General features: G+C 40.7%; 1 protein-coding gene across 1 annotated transcript; it reads right to left on the minus strand.

Moving 5' to 3' along the window:
- Window positions 1-257: 257 nt before the first annotated feature.
- Window positions 258-18095, minus strand: LOC149220982 (GTP-binding nuclear protein Ran1B-like). Its single transcript, XM_089387277.1, has 6 exons — window positions 18022-18095; window positions 17846-17921; window positions 17635-17663; window positions 891-980; window positions 602-781; window positions 258-327 (listed from the first exon to the last, which is right to left on the minus strand). Exons 1-6 carry the CDS (start codon window positions 18093-18095, stop codon window positions 258-260), a joined length of 519 nt encoding a protein of 172 aa, XP_089243403.1.
- Window positions 18096-20332: the final 2237 nt, after the last annotated feature.

Raw genomic sequence — 20332 nt, forward strand, 5'->3', positions numbered from 1 at the left:
CAAGAGTATATAACGGAAAAAACTGTCTTAGCATATAAAAATAGCTCGGTAATGGAGTTGAACTAAGATAGCTTAGCCAACTCCGCCGATGAAAACATCTGCACAGTACCCAAATCACATATAGAGAGATGCGATAATGCTATTCTAAGCCCCAAATACAAATCAAAATTAAATTTCGGAACTCAAGAGCAAACTCCAATGACACAAAACTAATTGAATCCGCCAATCCCTAAATATGCAAAAGCATCTTAACAAAGCTATTCAAAAGCATCATCATCGTCATCTGGAAGGGGTTGGGCCATAGCTGCTACAAGTTCTACCTTGTACCTGACAACATAAAAGATTGTAAGCCAAAGTTTCAATCTTTTAGAAATTGAACAAATTATTTCAATAAAAGTTAACAAAAAATAATAAGAAAATAGCATTCTACTTACTGCTGCTAGGTTGTAAGGTCTATCTGAACCTCAGGAGGAGCAAGAGCAGGTGACTCCACAAAATGAAGGTTTGGATCCCTACAAAAATAACCCATTATAGAATCAATGCAAATTTTTTAATATAACATTCATATTAGGGAGCATCAAAAACTAGATTAAAGGCTCACCCTGAGAGCTTTCGTGCCAAGTACAGGAATGGCTTCTCAAAGTTGTAGTTACTTTTTGCAGATATCTCATGGTACTGAAGATTCTTCTTTCTATGAAAAGTAACTTGCTTAGCTTTCACTTGCCCATTCTTCACATCAGCCTTGTTTCCACAAAGAACAATAGGAATGTTCTCACACACCCTGAAATTCACAAAGATATTTAGCTAATCGGTTCAGGTAGTTGTGCCACCACACAATTAAGGAACCTTCATTTCTACTTAGAGATCCAACCCCTCTGTAAAAGAGATACCTACAAAGATCTCTGTGCCACGTTGTGACATTCTTGTAAGTCAATCGTGCAGTAACATCAAACATGATAACTTCACATTGCCCATGAATACTGCAACAAACAAAATCCCAATTGTTACAGGGAAAAGTGTCTATGCAGAACTGCTAATCCCACTAAGGCTGGTAGGTACCTTAGAAACAAACAAAGTAAAACTACTTTCGTTTTCCTTTATGTAAAATAGATGAGAGAAGAATAAAGGAGACCAACCTCTGTCTTGTGCTTGGTTCCTTGCCCGATTCCTCTCTCTTCTGATAGTCCTTTGCTACTTGCTTTCTTGTATACCCAGCTTCACAAAGTACCTGCAGAATCAAAGCAGCATAACACTATACGAGAACATGGATCTATTATCATAAACAATCTAGGATCAGATGTAAATTGACCATACAAATGTATAAAACATAAATCGCACAAGAGTATGGAGGAAAACTTGAACAGTTTTATTGATAATCAAGAAAGAGCCAAGAGAGTTACAACCAGTTCTTCTGACCCAACATCGTCCTCTCAGCAAGTAAGCCCTTCTTCACCTCATGAAAAGCTTAGATCACCCAACACTATGATGTTACCTCAAGAAACCAACAACAATTCCTTACAAGATGCAAAATTCCAGCCTCTGGATCTTTGGGATGAGGGATCCATATATAGATGTCTGCAAGGGAGATGAGTCAGCTTGTGATTTGATTAGTCAGCTTGTGATTTGATTAGTGTCTTCCCTCTGATAGTTCTTGCTTCCACTTGGAGATTGATGATCTCTTACTCATCCCTGGTCGAATTCAGAGAGGCAAGTGTCACAAGAGAAGTTTCTGGAAGATTCCATGCTTCTCCACCTCGCGGATTGACACTGCCATTTGCCTCTTCTCGCCCATCGCACCCCATAGAAGGGCTTTTTGAAATGCAACACACCCACTGTGTGTAGTTAGGTGAGATGCAACACACTTTGCCTATGGAGCAGGTGAAATGATCCAGTTTTGACCAATTCTGAGTAGTTTTTCATGGAGAACTTTTCGGAGAAGCTGTAATTAGTTGACCTTGTTATTTTAGGGGTTGGAACAATCCTTTTAGGGACTTAGGAGCCCTTGGTTTATGGACATTTTATGCTTGGGGTTGTAGTGCCCAAAAATGTCTATAACAGTTGCCCCCTAAAGCATGAGGTCGTTAATCTTTTTGATGTCAGGTGAAATGCTTTATCATGAGGATCCCAAGTTCTTTCAAGCTGGAAGGAGACTTGTAATAAGATACAATACAATACATTATCTTCATAATATTTTCATGATCTAGCTGAGGCGGGCATTCCCATGCTCAGCTTTATAAATTCATTTTCATGTACATAGGACAGACAATCGTCTGAGTGTAGACTGATGATTCTGGTAGAGTCATCATCCCTTAGATTGGATGATTATCTGTGCAGCAACGATGTACGTTTGATGTCTTTATTTCTTGAATATATATCGCAGCCCAGATGGATGAAACTAGATCTGGGGTCTTCAATCTCATTCGATCTTCACTCAAAGTACAAGTCGATCCATGTGAGAGATGTTCTAGAGTCGAACATGGAAAGACATCGCCTGATTACCAGCCAATGATGTAAGCTGTTAACAGGCGCGAGAGGAATCATCGATAATGATAATGATCCTAAAGGTACTGTAGTACAATTCACGTGGTGTGAATAAGGGACTTGGTGTCGAACACCATGCAGAATCTTTCGGTCGAAGGTCATTGATGTAAACCTATCGCCGGAAGTGAGAAACTTGCCATTGAGGCATGCAAGCTTCAAAGTAGTGAAATAGGTGTTCCTAGATCAACTTCTTGGATAATGAGTTGATGTCGACAAGAAGCGATCTGTCATAGGAGGGCCTTAATGAATCCCACATCAATGACACAGAACGGAGCAAATGATTTTAATCAAGGTGAAAACGGTCTGGTGATATAAGGTTCAGGGTGGTGGTGATAAAAGAATGGAGCGTAAATGTTTTGCAGCGGGTGAGACACAAGTGAATTCTCTGAGTGACTTCTCTTGAACATATCGGTGACACTGACATGATGGATTGGTAGCATTAACCCCAGATGTGGATGGTGTGATGTGACCATGGTGATGTGACCGGTGAATGAAACAATCCAACCCGACTTGGATGTGGAGTGAAAGTGTCATGTTCAAGAGCGACTTGCTACCAACAAAGTTTCTTCAAGTTTTCTTCCCAATTTTCCCCAGTCATTGCTAACTAGTACCTCTTTATTTTTTTCAAGCTTGAGGAAGATAACATATGCTTGTTCTATAATTTTCCCTTCGGGAAAACCCATTGCTATGTTTTAACGAGCCTAGCGATAGTGAAACTCGTTCTTGTCTGCTATGGACAAGTTTGTCGCTATTAGGTTTCAACGAGTTTAACGACAAAGATAACTCGGTCCTTTTCAATTTTAGAGAGTCTGAAAAGGGACGTAAAGGAAACTTTAAAAATCCTTTTTCATCATCTAATCCCTTAAGTCCAAAAAGGTATAAAACAATACAGAAGGGATGAATTTTCGATACTTTTAACGAGCCGAACAAAACAAGTGCTCGATCTTTTTGTGTAATAATCCTTCCGGTCCAAAAAGATTAAAATCTAAAGGAGGGATAGCACTTACGGTCACTTTAATGAGCTGGAAAGGCCAATGGCTCGGCAATATTTTCATATTTTACGATTCAGTTGAAAAGAGCTTAAAGGAGACTTATCTTTGAGGAACGAGTGATAAATTTGGGTAGCAGCGAATTCCAGGTAAGTTTTGGAATTTTCCAATCATGGCAGTGTTACAAGGATGGTTAACAAGATCACTCTTTGCAGCTATTCCTCAAAAGGAGTAAACAATCAAATGGAGGTGAATGATCGGCCAATACAGGGTGGAGGTGATGATGAGAACACGAGCAAGGCTTTAAAGGCTGAAGTACTACATTCACGACGATTATTTACCAGAAATTGGTTAATTTCTTATTGAGCTTAAACGTTGGGGGAAACATTTGCTCATTGCTTATGTTTATTTTTTAACGAGCATGAAGTCCGCGTTAAAACTGCTTGACGCGGGTTTATTTTTTAACAAGCTTTAAACCTGCGGTATCACTGCTCGTGGCAGGTTTATTTTTTAATGTGCTTGAACCCTGCGGTAACACTGCTCATGATAAGTTTGCATGCCCCCAGCATAATAACGCAAATCGAGGTGCATGCCCCCCAAGCTTCATTGCATTCATCTTGGTGGTTGGAATGAAGGTTTACCTTCGAGATCTTCGAAATACTCGACTTTGATTTTATGATATCGTAATCAAAGACTCGATTTGGAATGGGAGTCGTTTCATTTTTTAATGAGCTTGACACAGTAAAAGAACTATCCTCATGACTCCTTGTTTCATTTTTTAACGAGGTTGAGATGACATAAGAACCATCCTCAAAATCCATGGTATTTATAGTATTTGATAGAAACTCAAAAACTGAAGGATGATTAAGGTTGCTGGAATAATCTTTGTGGTAATCCTGAAGATGGGAGTGATGGTAGTAATCTTGCCATGGTGCCTCTCCTAACATCATTGACTGAATGATTCCTTTGTCTGTAGAATGTACATGAGACCAAGGATCTGAAGAGGTACCATATTCCTTAGACCTATATATCCAAACACTCGATGAGCATTGATTTGGGTTTGCCCCTAGGCCAAGAAAATTGATTGCTACAATATTTCTAAAATGGCGATGATCCACGCTGACAAAATGTTTAGGAATCTTCTGAATCCATTAGATATAGAAGATTTCATATTGAAGGCTTCCACTGTGGCCACTTCCACTAGATTACTTGGAGGCGGTAGGGAAAAAGTACCCATTAAGGCAGGGTCTTTTAGGAGGCCTAGTACAATAATTTGAAGCGAATGATTACTTCCATGGATCATTGGAATGCTTCCCGTAACTTGTGAACTGTTGGGGAGAAATGTTTGTTGGTCGACGATTGTAATTCCTCCTTGGAAGGGAAATGCAATCTTCCTGAAGTAGGTCGACACAACTGTGGCCATGGCATATATCCAGGGCCTTCCCAGTAGGATGTTGTAATCGAGGTTTCCGTCGATTACTTCAACATCAATTTCTATTGTTTCGTCCCCCAGTTCAACTTGCAAGTTACTTAATTTCCCGTATGGAGTGTATGATCATCCATCAAATGCTTTTAATGTCGTTGATGATCTCGACAAGGGTGGTGAGCCTAAATTTTTCCAGCAACTCATCGACATAATACATGTAGATGCCCCCTCATCAATAATTGTTCGATGAACAATTTTGTTGAGGGATTTCACTTGAATAAGGAAAGCTAGTTGAGCTGGTAACTGAGGGTCATATCCTTTATGATCAAAGGCCACAAGATTGGAATCCATTGGGTCAATCCCATCTATTGCTGATAATAAAGCTCGCTTTTGGGAAGGACAATTTTGCGGTACCTCAAGTGTCGACATAGCGGACGGCGATTGGGCCAGGTCCTCTACTATATTATAATTCTGTGCTACTTTTGCACGAGGATTAAATGTCGATTTGTGTACTACTCCCTTTGGCAGCTTTATCATTGGTTCAGGAATGATGGGTGGCACAACTTCGGTTGAAGTTGTTGTCGAACTACTAGGTTGATCTTTATCCTTGTTGTTCGACAGCTGTGGATTCCCGTAATCTTTATTCCTTGTCATTATCAAAGCATCATTTTGTTGTTTCGAAACCGACAACATAAGCACTTGGGATTGGGAAGCATTTTGATTAGCAACTAGTTTGGTTCCCGGGTTTGGAAACAGATCAGTCAATACTGCTGAGGTTTTTGAACTCTTAAAGAGTTTCTTAACTTCAGCTTTATGTGGACAATCTCTCGTCCGATGATGCTCATCGCATATCTGACACCCCACAGGGGGTTTCTTTTGCCCAGAAGGGTTTGCAGAAGGTTTTTCAGGAGATGACTCATCTTGCTTCTTTTTTCTCCCTTTCTTTTTCTTCTTGCCCCCTGGTTGCTTCAGTTGTTTGCCTTTGTCGGTCGACACAGCATTTACTTCCGAGGCGAGAAGCTCTTCATTTGCATTTTGATCAGAAATCTTACGGGCTTTCTTAGATGTAGCCTTTGTCGATTCGTGCTTGTCGTACCTATCACGCCATCATCGGCATGAGAGTCATTATTCGATTTAGGAGGAGGAGGAATGGAAAATTCTGGTATGGGAGCGTCAAGGATTTTATCGTAGAGTGTGCCAGATTGAGTATAAATCAAGTCTAAATATTACGCACGAGCAATAACTTCCTCTTCAGTGACGACTCCTCACTTTGCCACATCTTCTGTAATGGAAGGTAATAATGACTTAATAAACCATTCAGCTAAAAGCTGATAAGGAACGTATGTTTTTACCATTCTACGACGACGTCGCCACTCATGAATATGACTAGATATGTGAGTGGCCGTTTTCTGTTTGAAATTGGTAAGAAGCTCTGTTCCTATTTTGTACCTCATCGGTAACTGAAAATGGGTTAAAAAGGTTGTGGCTAGGGTGCTGAAGTTATCGAATGAAACTCTAGGCAATTCGATATACCATTCTGCTGCCAGACCAGTTAACGTTCACTAAAAAAGGCGAAGCCTAATCGAATCATCGTTTAGAGTGTTAGATGAACACCACAGATGAAAGGTCATCACGTGATTCGACGGGTCTTCACTCGGATTTCCATTAAATTTAGGAATATCTGACGGAAGCTTATGCGGAATCGCCGGCCACCAAGGGGTGTAAGCAATTGAATCATTCATCAGCTGGTTTAGATCTGGTAATTCTAGAGTTGCTACAAAGGGAAATTGTTGATTCAAGTTAGGCAAAGCATACCCAGGATAAGATGGAATCGCCTGAGCAGTGGGTCTTTGCATGCCAACATCAAGTATTTGATGATGGTAACTTTGATAAGGTTGATGGGCATAACCATTATAGTATGGTTGTTGATAACCATTTTGGAAATGTGGCTGCCCATTACTTACAAAGACTTGTTGCTCAGGTCCTTGATATGATTGTTGGAATTGCGGTTGTTGAGATTGAACTAGCCATGGTTGTTGGACCATTTTCTGTTGTCCAATACTGGATGATTGACCAAGATGAGGAGTCATAGTACTTGTTTGAGCCTGAGTTGCTCCAGATAAGGAGGCACTATCCTGAGGTTGTGATTGAGTCGTTGAGATAAGAGGCTGTTGTATTGCGACCTGAGAAAATTGGGGTTGACATACAATAGGTAGCACTTGTACTTGCGATGCAGTCACCATTGCAGGTATAGTGGGAATATTCGACACAGGGTGGACTAGTTGCATTGAATATACAACCCTTGGTTGTTGAGGCAATATTGGTACCCAACTACTAGATGTAATTCCAGTTTGACCTGAACTTTTTTGTAAACTCCCATACGGTTGTTCTCCGGGAGGGAACAATGAAAAAGCATACTGCCCTCCATATGGTGGAAATCCAGTACTTAAAGGGTAGATTGGCCTTTGAAGACACATTGGATCAATTTGTTGAGTTTCAACATAGGAAATACCAGATGATAATCCGGATGAAGAAATAGGAATCGACCATGTCGTCGAAACAGTCCATGATTGGACTCCGTCTTGTTGTTGATAACTTGCCGGGACAGATGGTATAACGGTGAACATCGTTGGACTAGCAGCAGGAGGCTTTGCCGCTGTTGCGTCGAATGACACAGTCCTGGATGTCGACGGTTGTTCAAACATATCTAATCTATCCAAAAGATTTTCTAGCGATTTCGACTGACTTTCTTCCACGATTGCTGATTACTCGATCAACTAAAAATCAAGGGGAAGTATGTTTCTAAATTAGATGAATTTTAGACGCTTTGACACAACTTGTTTTTTCAATTTTAAAGAGTCGAGAAAAAACAAAAGATGACTCTAGTCGCCTTCGATTTTTAATGAGCCTGAAGTGACAAGTGCTCAGATGGACCTTTTCTGTTAAGGAGTCTGAAAAGGAACGAAAGGGACTTCTTTGGAAATCTAGACAGAGGGATTACCAAACCAATCATAAAACTGCAGAATACTTTTTACGGTACGGCAGTCAATCTTCCCGAATGTTGTGTTCAGTGCATTGCGATCGATAGGGCGGCAGACACGGCTTCCTATGGATAAAGGATTAAGCCTATTGTGGTCTCCCAAAATATACTCGACGGTACGTGGGAGAACAAGTCCATACTGGCACTTATCATCTCAAAGTGGAGGAATCACCCAACCAACAGTGAAACAACAGTTACCAGGGTTTACGACACCGGAATACGTCTCTAGCCTAGACTTCTAGATGTTGTGCGTTAGGTTCCAAAGCGTTGTTAGATTCATTAAATTTATTTTATAGTTGATCTTGCTTAAGAAATTTGCCTTTCAGGTTCATCGCGTGATGTAGATGTACAATTCCTAAAATGCAATCTAGGATGACAAACAGTCGTTTTATCTTCTTTGTGCAATGAAAATCCTAGCTACTAAGGAAAAAGAGACAGTATTCTTTCAACAAAGAGCAAAGAGCACACACTATATGCACCATCCTAAATCAAACCAATCAAACAGTCTAAATGCAAATTCACATGCATGTATTTGTTTTCAGCCTTCTTAATATGTGAATGATAAAAATAAAGCTAATGCGCAAATCTGAATTATTTTTCAAAGCAACAATTACTAACAAGTTTCTTTTCAAAATCAAAATGAAGACAATGACAACACTTTGCGTTTTGGAAATGAAAACTTGCTTTTGACTTAGAAAAACTACCAATTTAGATCAAATACAATAGTAACATGGTAATCGACTATCAAGAACAATCAGGTCCTCTTCTATGACTGAAAACGACACTTGCGACACTTTCAAATCAAGAAACGACAGTACAATTACATTACTTCTTTGTAAAGGAGAACTGAAAATGACTCAAAAAATACATAAAAACATTTATAGTTCTTTACACAATGGAGGCGGAATAACAACAAGGAAATGGGTTTCAAACAGAGGTATACTGACTACAGGCAGCAAAACTCTTGAATAGATCTGAAAAGAGTGAACTCATAAACCAAAATTTAGGAACAATGCCTAGTCTGATCAGCGCACCTATAACATAGTGCAACTGAAATGCAACGCACCTACTACACTCGGGAAGTGCGCTGAATTTGAGATTCACAGAATAGACAGTGCGCTAGATGAGGGACGAGACTTTGATTGGGTTCCGGGTCACAGTTTGCAGTTCAGTTCAGGGATTTTGGCCAAGCAAGTGGTAATCAGTAAATCAATCTTAGGGGTAGATCTAAGGAGGTTACTAGAGCCACCACGAGGGCAATTAGAAAGCTTGTAAATCAATTGTTTAATTCATAAACAAAACCCAGAGATTGACTGAAGCAGCGTTGATCTACTTTGCACTTGCATAGAAAATGCAGTTCAAAGGCTAGCTGGCTTGACTTCAGGCTCCGTCTGTAAGTTTATAAAGTAAACAAATGTAGATAAACAATCAATCTATTCGCTCCGCAGCGGAGTCACCATTTTGTTACAGGGAAAAGTGTCTATGCAGCACTGCTAATCCCACTAAGGCTGGTAGGTACCTTAGAAACAAACAAAGTAAAACTACTTTCGTTTTCATTTATGAAAAATAGATGAGAGAAGAATAAAGGAGACCAACCTCTGTCTTGCGCTTGGTTCCTTGCCCGATTCCTCTCTCTTCTGATAGTCCTTTGCTGCTTACTTTCTTGTATACCCCGCTTCATAGAGTACCTGTAGAATCAAAGTAGCATAACACTATACGAGAACATGGATCTATTATCATAAACAATCTAGGATCAGATGTAAATTGACCATACAAATGTATAAAGCATAAATCACACAAGAGTATGGAGGAAAACTTGAATAGCTTTATTGATAATCAAGAAAGAGCCAAGAGAGTTACAACCAGTTGTTCTGACCCAACATCATCCTCTCAGCAGGTAAGCCCTTCTTCACCTCATGAAAAGCTTAGATCACCCAACACTATGATGTTACCTCAAGAAACCAACAGCAATTCCTTACAAGATGCAAAATTCGAGCCTCTCGATCTCTGGGGTGATGGATCCATATATAGATGTCTACAAGGGAGATGAGTCAGCTTATGATTTGATTAGTGTCTTCCCTCTGATAGTTCTTGCTTCCACTTGGAGATTGATGATCTCTTACTCATCCCTGGTCGAATTTAGAGAGGCAAGTGTCACAGGAGAAGTTTCTGGAAGATTCCATGCTTCTCCACCTCGCGGATTGACACTGCCATTTGTCTCTTCTCGCTCATCGCACCCCACAGAAGGGCTTTTTGAAATTCAATGCACCCACTGTGTGTAGTTAGGTGAGATGCAACGCACTTTGCCTATGGAGCAGGTGAAATGATCCAGTTTTGACTAGTTCTGAGTAGTTTTTCATGGAGAACTTCTGGGAGAAGCTGTAATCAGTTGACCTTGTTCTTTTAGGGGTTGGAACAATCCTTTTAGGGAATTAGGAGCCCTTGGTTTATGGACATTTTATGCTTGGGGTTGCAGTGCCCAAAAATGTCTATAACACCAATCAGTAAATAAGAAGGAAACAAATAAATGCTTAGGCAGACCCAAAATTAGATGAGTGAATGGAATCAACTCAAGACCAGCATTACTCAGTAATGGCTTGCAACCTTTGGGCCGAGCTCCTTTCTTTAAGTCACATAGGTGTATATAATTAGAAAAAAAAAAACAACGTCTGCTTGCCTCAAACTGTATCAACCCTAATCTAAGGCAGATATTATTGTAGGTTGTGTTAAGATGCGGTAGAGCATTTCCTCTGTAATAAGGAAGGCCAGAAAGTGGAGTGCCGCAGCTAGAGACTCACTCTGTGGACATTATCTAAGCCAAATGGAACACCCAAAAAGGAAAACTGGGTTTGGAATAGAATGGAACAGCAGGTTGGTAGGGTTATTATCTTGTCTGCGTTTTAACTCTTTGCAGCATACAAGTACTAATAACCTGGAAGAAATCAGGAATTAATTCAAAAGAACACTGTAATTGAGGGTGTTATTCTCTTAACCTGCAAAATGATACCCAAATATAGAATATGTGAAGAAAAGGTACCCAGAACACATAATAGCAATGATTTTATTATTCAGAGAGTAATGTTCACTTGCCTCTTTGAGGGGGCAACCTCCAATAGAGCAGAACTCGACTACAAAAAGAAGACACAATGCTCCTCGCAGGGAGTCTCTATCCTTTATATATGACTCATACATGCAATACCACGGGCCAATACCGTGGGTTTTATTAATACCATCTATCTAATACTACGGCCCATTTGCAACTGACTGTGGTCCCGTCATTAATTGCGGGTTAACCACTTACAAATATTAATATGGGCTTTATTGACTCTTGACTATGATGTGATCCCATGACATAAATAAGGGGGTTAGGGTGGGACCCTAACATGCCCTCCCCCTTAAGACTAGCCTTGTCCTCAAGGCTGAAGCTGCGGAAACTGCTGAAGAATAGTGGCTGGTTCCCAAGTTGCATCTTCCGAAGAGGTGTCTTTCTATTTGACGAGGACTTCCTTAATCATGCGACCGCGCAGGTGCTTGTCTCGTGTGTCTAGAACCTGTTCGGGTTGAAGCCAGATTGACCCTTCTTCGTCCAATTCAGGTAGACTGGTTTGAACTCGGCAATTGTTCCCAATCACTTTCTTGAGGCACGATACATGGAAAACTGGATGGATTTTTGCCGTAGGTGGCAAAACTAACTTGTAAGCCACTTCTCCAATGCGCTGAAGTACTTGGTATGGTCCGTAGAATTTTGGAGAGAGCTTTTGACAACCCTTGTCTTTGAGTGATGTTTGCTTATATGGTTGCAGCATCAAAAAGACCTGATCCCCTTCTTGAAATTGGCGCTCTGAGCGATGCTGGTCGACCTGTTGCTTCATGCGGTTCTGAGCTTGATGAAGATTCTCTCTAAGATGGGCGAGCATGGTTGCGCGGTGTTGTAGGAGTTGATCCACTGCTTGTACTTTGGAGCACCCCTTGAGATAAGAAGTAGGGGAAGGCAGAAGTTGACCATATACTGCTTCATAGGGAGTCATTTTGGTGGTGGCATGATAGTTGGTGTTATACCACCATTCAGCCAGAGGTAACCACTGTACCCAAAGGTGTTGCTTTTCTGAAGTGAAACACCTAAGGTATATTTCTAGAAATTTGTTGACGGCTTCGGTTTGACCATCTGTTTGCGGATTATATGAAGTACTGAGTTTGAGTTGAGTGCCTTGTATTCTGAAGAGTTCCTGCCAAAAATTACTGGTGAAGATTGGGTCGCGGTCGGACACAATAAAAGTGGGCATGCCATGAAATTTGAAGATCTGGTCCATGAAATATTGAGCAACCAAAGTTGGTGTAAACGGGTGGGGTAGGGCGCAGAAATGAGCATACTTCGACAGTCGGTCCACAACCACCATGATGACTGACTTGTTCCCTGACTTTGGAAGACCTGTAATGAAATCCATAGAAACCTCCGTCCAAATTGATGCCGGAATGGGCAATGGTTGTAATGTGCCTGGTGTGTTGACGGTTTCCCCTTTGTGGCGTTGACAGACATCACATTCTGCTACGAAGGTAAGGATGTCCTTTTTCATGCCTGTTCAAAAAAATGATCTTCTGGTGCGAGCATACGTCTTCTGAAAGCCCGAATGTCCTGCAATGGGAGATGAGTGCAATTCTGCCAAAATGCGACTTTTGAGGGTGGATGTTGGTGAGATTATGACTCTGTCCTTGTAGCGAAGAATATCATTCTGCCACGAGTAGCCCTTGGTGGAATGAGGATCTACCTGCAATTGAGAAATGAGTTGGGAGAGCCCGGGGTGTGAAAACCATTCCCTGCGAACCTCTTCAATCCAGTCTGGAATGGGGAGGGAAATTGCGAGCAGAGTACTTTCCTCCTCAAATTGGCAAGATAATGCATCTGCTACACTATTGTCTTTCCCTTTCTTGTAAATGATCTCATAATCATATCCCAGCATTTTGGCTAACCATTTATTTTGATGTGGGTAGGATAGTCATTGCTCCAAAAAATATTTAAGACTGTGATGATCTGTGCGGATTTCGAAACGCCGCCCCAATAAGTAAGGTCGCCAGGCCTCGACTGCATGTAAGATGGCCATCATTTCCTTCTCGTAGGTAGATTGGCCGAGATTCCTCCCACTGAGTTGTTGGCTTGTGAAGGCCAACGGTCACCCTTCCTGCATTAAGACCGCCCTAATACCTGCACCCGAAGCATCACATTCAATGACAAATGATTTGGTGAAGTCAGGTAGTGCTAAGACTGGAGTGGAACACATGGAATTCTCTAGAGCGGTAAATGCCTTTTGTGCTTCCTCGTTCCAGAAGAAGGATTTTTTCTTTAGGAGTTGAGTGAGGGGCTTCGCTATGCGGCCATAGTTGCGGACAAATTTACGATAATAGCCTGTGAGACCCAAAAACCCTCTCAAGCTCTTCAAGGTCTTAGGTTGAGGCCATTCTTGCATTGCCTGGATCTTTTTGGGGTCCACCTTGACACCTTCATGCCCCACAATGTGTCCCAAATACTCAACTTCTTCCATGCCAAACGAACACTTGGACATCTTGACAAATAATTTATGCTTGTGGAGCAGTTGCAAGAGTAGATCTACATGCTGAAGATGTGCAGCCCAAGTGCCACTATAGATGAGGATGTCATTAAAGAAGACAAGGACAAATTTTCTGAGATATGGTTTGAGAATGTGATTCATAAGGCTCTGAAAAGTAGAGGGGACATTACAAAGACCAAATGGCATGACCAGGAACTCATAATGGCCTTCATGAGTTCTGAAAGCCGTCTTGGGAATGTCGACTTCCTTCATGCGAATTTGGTGGTAGCCTGAGCGAAGATCCAACTTAGTGAAGAATTGAGCCCCATTGAGTTCTTCCAGCAAATCGTCAACCACCGGGATGGGAAATTTATCTTTGACTGTCAACTTATTGAGGGCCCTGAAGTCGGGACACATCCGCCACTCCCCATCTTTCTTGAGCACCATGACCACTGGGGATGAATAAGGACTAATGCTGGGACGAATGACACCTGCTTCCAACAGTTCCTTGATGATTTTTTCTATTTCATTCTTTTGGGTGAACAGATATCTGTATGGCCGCACATGGGGGTTGGGCCCCTGGAACCAATGTGATGCTATGATCATGTTCCCCTCGCGAGGGTGGAAGCTCATGAGGCTTGTCAAAGACCGTCCGATGGTTATTTAAAATCTGTTGCATCTCATGATGAATTGGCAGAGACATGGTTTCGACTACTTGGATGGCATTAAATTGAGCTACTACTCCATGATGGCCCTTTTTTAACAATTTTTCCATCCTATGTGAGCTGATGATAGAGGGGGCTCCCGCCTGGAGTCCACAGAGGGTATGTGTGGATTTGTTCTGCTTAAAACTCATATATAACTCCTGGAAATCCATTATGATTGGCCCAAGAGTGCGTAGCCATTTAGCCCCGAGGACAATGTCGCAACCCCCCATGTGTATGGCAAACATGTGGGTTTTCAACTGATAATCCCCCATTTGAAGTTTGAAATTTTCACAGCGGCCTTCACATTTCATTGTGCCCCCATCCGCAATTTGGACTTGGAAGTTAGAAACTGCTCGTACAACACAATGCGCTGCTTCTACGATTTTTTTATGGATGAAATTATGGGTACTTCCACTATCAATCAAGACTACTACTGGGCGATGTTTAAGAAAACCCCGTATTTTGAGAGTTTGAGGGGAAGAAATCCCTGCCAATGCATGCAGCGAAATAAATGGTTCGTCAAAGACATTCTCCTTTGGGTTGTCTTCTTCTAGCACCTCATGTTCCTCAAGTGGTGGATCTTCCTCTGTTGAGCTGTAGTCAGTGGCATCTATTTGAAAAAATTTGGGCTCCTTGCATTTATGACCTGGGGAGTATTTTTCATCACAGTAGTAACATAGTCCTTGCTTCCTTCTTTCGGCCATTTCCACAGGTGACACCTTTTGGACCTTAAGTGTTTGAGTCGTTTGGTGAGCCTGTGGGGGACGACCTTTAGCGGGGAAATTTGGGCGACTGTATTGGGCTGCTAATGCACGTTCCACCTTACGAGCTACCTGGCAAGCCTCCGTCCACGTGGGAGGTTGGTGAAGTAGAACTTGAGCTTTGATGGCTTCTTTAAGACCACTGATAAAACATTCCGTGTAGAACTCATGTGTGAGACCCCTAGTGCGGAAGGCTAAGGCTTCAAAAGCGGTAATATATTCATCCACTGTACTAGTCTGTCGGAGCTTAGTGAAACGACCCAAAAAAGAGTCTTCCTGTTCAAAGTGATATCGAAGAGCGTTGGTAAATTGGGTCCAAGTCCTAAAAGGTCCATTGCAACACTGATGCCATTCCCACCATTGCCACCGTTCATTGTCCAAGTACATGCTCCCCAACATAAGCTTAGTCGCATCATCTGGGATATGATTCAGGTTGAAATACTGCTCCATTTGTGCTAGCCATGCGGACGGGTGAGAACCATCAAATTTATGCACATCCAACTTGGGAGGTCGATGACTAGGTGGTGGATGGGTGTGCCAGACGTGAGGAGAGTGGCTAGACTCACCCTCATTGTATTCATGGCCATTATACGCCTTCTCGTGGGCTTGCTCCTTGCCCTTTGGGAGGAATTGCTGTATCTGGAGACTTAGTCCGCGAATCTCAGTTTGGATGGAGTTCAAAGTTTCTTCCAGTTTGTCCATCCTTTCATTGGCCATCGCTTGAGCTCTAGTTTCTACCATACACCAACCTGATGAAAAATTGGGACCGCCTAAAATTTTTTACTAATAATTGAATGGTACCACCTTGCTCAGCTCGTCGTCCTGATTCTGATGGGCTAGATCACCAATAAGCGCCCCGGAAGATCTCAGACTCTTTTTTTTTTTTTTTTTTGAAAACCCCTAACGGAGTTTTACTCCTTCTTGATCAATACTGCAGTCGCCAAATCCTCAAAATGTCAATGCTGCCAAAAGTCCTGCGAAAAGTATACCCCGATATAGCAACCCTTCACAACAACTCCGATCTGGTGGATCTGAGAGATCTGAATGGCGGAACAACTGCTGTGGCGGATCTGATGGATCTGCGGGACTAATGTCTGCTGCTACTGCACCTCTTTGCACACGCGGATCGGGAATAGATGATGTGTGATCCCCCGATAGATAAGGAAACTATGGTCGTGAGGAGTGTCAGGTGCTACAGATCACAATATACATAAGGGTCTGGCAGTAGTACTCGGCCCAATGTTTCAAGGCTCTAACTAAGGAGGATTGACCGTACCCTTAACCGTACAACCCGACTTCCCTATCGTACGGGCGAGTAATCCCTCCGAGTGCTGTTCTTGGTGTACTGTAGCCACAAGACGACCGACGGTTTATCTATGGCGAGGTTTCAAGGGAGCCTAGGGGGCTTTCGATATACCCAGAGGGTACGTGCAAGACAGTCCGTGCGCGGTTCTGTCTAATGCGCTACTACTCGAAGGGGTACCCACAGGGGTTACAAGGGAGTCCAACAGACGTGACCACCTCTTGTATTTCCTGCGTGCATGCCTCCCCAAATCCGCAGGTTTATGCGCTCAATGACAGATCCCATGGTTTAAAGACGCTGGAACACGTCTCTAGCCGAAATTTTTTTTTGCTAAGAATTGGAGATCCCACCGACCCTCTGATACCACTTGTTATGCTCTTAACCTACAAAATGATACCCAAATACAGAATATGCGAAGAAAAGATACCCAGAACACAGAATAGCAATGATTTTATTATTCAGAGAGTAATGTTCACTTGCCTCTTCGAGGGGGCAACCTCCAATAGAGCAGAGCTCGACTACAAAAATAAGACACAATGCTCCTCGCAGGGAGTCTTTATCCTTTATATATGACTCATACATGCAATACCACGGGCCAATACCGTGGGTTTTATTAATACCATCTATCTAATACTACGGCCCATTTGCAATTAACTGTGGTCCCGTCATTAATTGCGGGTTAACAACTTACAAATATTAATATGGGCTTTATTGACTCTTGACTATGATGTGATCCCATGACATAAATAAGGGGGTTAGGGTGGGACCCTAACAGAGGGGCAGGGTTCGGACCCTCTCAACAAGGGAGGTTGTAAGCTTAGGGGATAAGACCCTCTTCAGTCAATTACATAAAACATCATATAAACTGTATAGGAATGTGTAGCTAAACCAGACAAAAAACGTGACATAGATAAAAGTTGTGCGATACTATGAACTTGTAAAACAAAAACTAGTACAAATTCCTGTACAGAAAGGCCGCGGTGTGGTAACCTTTAAACAAGAACAAACGAGGAAAAAATATTTTGTCGTTAAAATTAGTATACCCTCACAATAAATTATAGTCCAGTAAACAAGGAGACTAATATGCCATGAGCAAAATAAGCATAGGTGTGTGTTAAAATATATATACAATTACAATTGTCCGAGCAGAGGAACTATAGTCGGACATCCAAATTCGAGAGTCTAAAATTACATTTGTCATTTCCACGGTAACTGGAGCCTAGAGGGAACGAATAACCCTCCCCACCCTGGTTCAATAAAAAAAAAGGTGACCTAGAGGGTTACCCTCCTCTAAACACAAGAAAAACTCTGAAGCAAAAAAGACATAGCCGCAGCCGGTAGGATTACCCATACCTGGAACTCAGAACAGAACGGGGATGGGGTTTTCCTTAGTCTTTAGGCCGTGTGAGGAATGGGTGCCTAATCTGTAAAAGGAGCAACCCGAATAACACATGTTAGACAACAATAGAAGTAATGCAAACCGCAGTAAAACAAAAACTCAAGGAATTTATCCTTGTGCTTTCCAAGACACTTACCACTAAAGAAAACTCCGGCCAATGAATGAATAAAACTTGTTCCAGTGCTGTAGGAGGACCCCATTGCCGAATAACCCTGCAGATGCATGAACATAATCGAGAAGTTTATCAATAAATCGAAAAGAACCCATAGCCAAAAGGTTATAGAAGGAACAAGACATTGTGCGGTTATCTACCTGAAGGGTTTGGAAATGAATCCTCCTGCATTTGAATAGGGTCTGCGAGCTAGGCTCTCTGAGACAAAACGCATGGACTAAACCAGAACAAAGCCGCAGAGAAAGTTCCCAAAAAAATGATCCCATCACCAAAGGCAAGCGTTAGTTTAGGCGGCAGCCCGCAGAGATGATCTGCCACGTTGGATTACGAAGTGTGCCCTCCACCATTGATGCAAGGCGAAAAGACTGGACAACCTGCCAGCCTCGTACAGTACGAAGCAGAGCAGGAGATAATTCTCACAGTAATGGATAAGGGGTGCCACGTGATGGCTAAAGGGAAAACGTAAAGTTACCCCCGGAAACATTTCCACGTGGTTAACATGCGTCCAAACCATATTACAGAGATTTTTATTGAGGTTAAAAAGTAGTACACCAATCCCTTAAACCATACCCATATGACAATTGACGTGCATAAAGTGACATAAGGTAAATGAATCATAGGAAATTGTATATATAATTCCAAAGGGTAATCCCAAGTATGTAAAACCTTATGACTATATATATATATATATATATATATATATATATATATATATATATATATATATATATATATATATATATATATATATATATATATATATATATATATATATTCTTGAGATATGGGGTTATGACAGTACATCATGAGATTGTGGTCTTAACCAGATGTCTGGCAAGGCCAGGGCTCGTTTGCCTCGTAACCGCTTTAGAGGCCAGAAAAGAAATCCAAACGCCTTGACTGTAGGTTTTCCAAAAGCCAATGCAGATAAGGAAATGTCAACATTAAATTCTTTATCCTACTTCTATATGATATTTTCCTGGGGAGCTTATGCTTTCATAATAAATTTTATTGCAATACATGTTTTGTTATGTATCCTCACTCGTTGTTCAGGTTGTGGCGTTGGGGAACTACATAATTCATATTATGCTGACTAAGATTTTCTACGTGGAAATAATCCTTATACCCTCTCTTGGAGTGTTGTGTTTATTACATTGGCGAAAACATTGGTTGCATTAGTGGAAAATATTCACTTATGAAGGCAAATCTAGTTAATCCTCCTCCATATGCTTAAAGCAATCAACGGTTAACATTGTTGCATCCTCAAGATCAACGAAACCTCAGAAGCATCATATGCATGATGTTTATGCTAAGACGAGCCCCAAAATGCGATTTAGTCAAAGTCCAGAGTACTTCCAAAAGCTGAATCAAAACCGCCGTGAGCGTCAAAAATAGACTCAACAAAACCACTTATAGGAATTCGCTAAGAAAAAATAAATAAGAGAGACAAAACTAGTGATAAAAAAAAAAATTTGTTGTTTTATAATCCCCGCCAATTTGCTAAATGTCAAATTATTTATTTGCCATATTGGTGAATTCTCCACGTAGAATGATACAAGTAATAAACATCACAACACTGATGTCATTAAAAGATATATGATAATAAGGCAGAGAGAAAAGAGGTGTCGGGCACATGGGAGAATGTGAAAGACGAGAGACGGAGAGGCTGCTTTAAGGCAAGAAGAGTTTTTAAAGAAAAAAACTTAATAGGTTGAATGTGTTAACCTTAATGCATTAAGGTTATTAAAATTATTAGTGCTTATATTTAACGGAAGTGATAATATACATATACATTAATATTAAAACAATATAATGGACACCATGTAATTCATATAACTCGTTAACATAAAGTATATAATGGGTTGAGGTTATAATTAATATTTATGGATGACTATAATTTTTTATTAGAAAAAATAGTATTTATAGGATGTGGTATGATGAAAATATATTTAAATTAAATTTTAAAATTATAAGTAAAGGTTTATATATATATATATAGGTAATGAGTGTTATTTTATATTATATAAAACATGTATAAAGTATAGTATAAAAATGACTCACCAAGTTTTAAGGAGTGAGAAGGAATTTATATAATGTGGATTTAGCCGTTTAATAAATTAGATAATAGAGCTTAAATTTGTTTAATTATTATTAAAGTATTATGTTGAAATGAGTAATAAAAATTGAAATTTTTTATTTAATATTAAAATATTATGTTGAAATTGATAAGTTGTTATTTTACTTTATTATTTATTGGAAGTGTGAATATTTATATTATTATTATTTTTAATATATTGTGTGTGTGGTATTTTGAGTTAGTAATAAATTTGAGTGTAAATTGATTATTGATAAAGAATTTATTGTCAAACATATTAGGCATACCAAATCATTCATGGATGGTAATGGTTGTAGTGGTTCCAATCATTTCAAACTATAAACTAAAGATTTAAT

Source organism: Pinus tabuliformis, chromosome Q (genome assembly GCF_031772625.1).
Source record: "Pinus tabuliformis cultivar Carrire ecotype Pingquan chromosome Q, CPIR1, whole genome shotgun sequence".
Taxonomy (NCBI): domain Eukaryota; kingdom Viridiplantae; phylum Streptophyta; class Pinopsida; order Pinales; family Pinaceae; genus Pinus; species Pinus tabuliformis.

Bases quoted from the DNA above. Each gene is read 5' to 3' on its own strand.
- LOC149220982 (XM_089387277.1), bottom strand. From the start codon at position 18,095: ATGCGTTTTGTCTCAGAGAGCCTAGCTCGCAGACCCTATTCAAATGCA. The intron at 782-890 runs GTATCTCTTTTA...TGTGAATTTCAG, and splicing joins TGGCACAGAGATCTTTGTAG to GGTGTGTGAGAACATTCCTA. The intron at 328-601 runs GTGAGCCTTTAA...TTATGTTGTCAG, and splicing joins TTGGCACGAAAGCTCTCAGG to GTACAAGGTAGAACTTGTAG.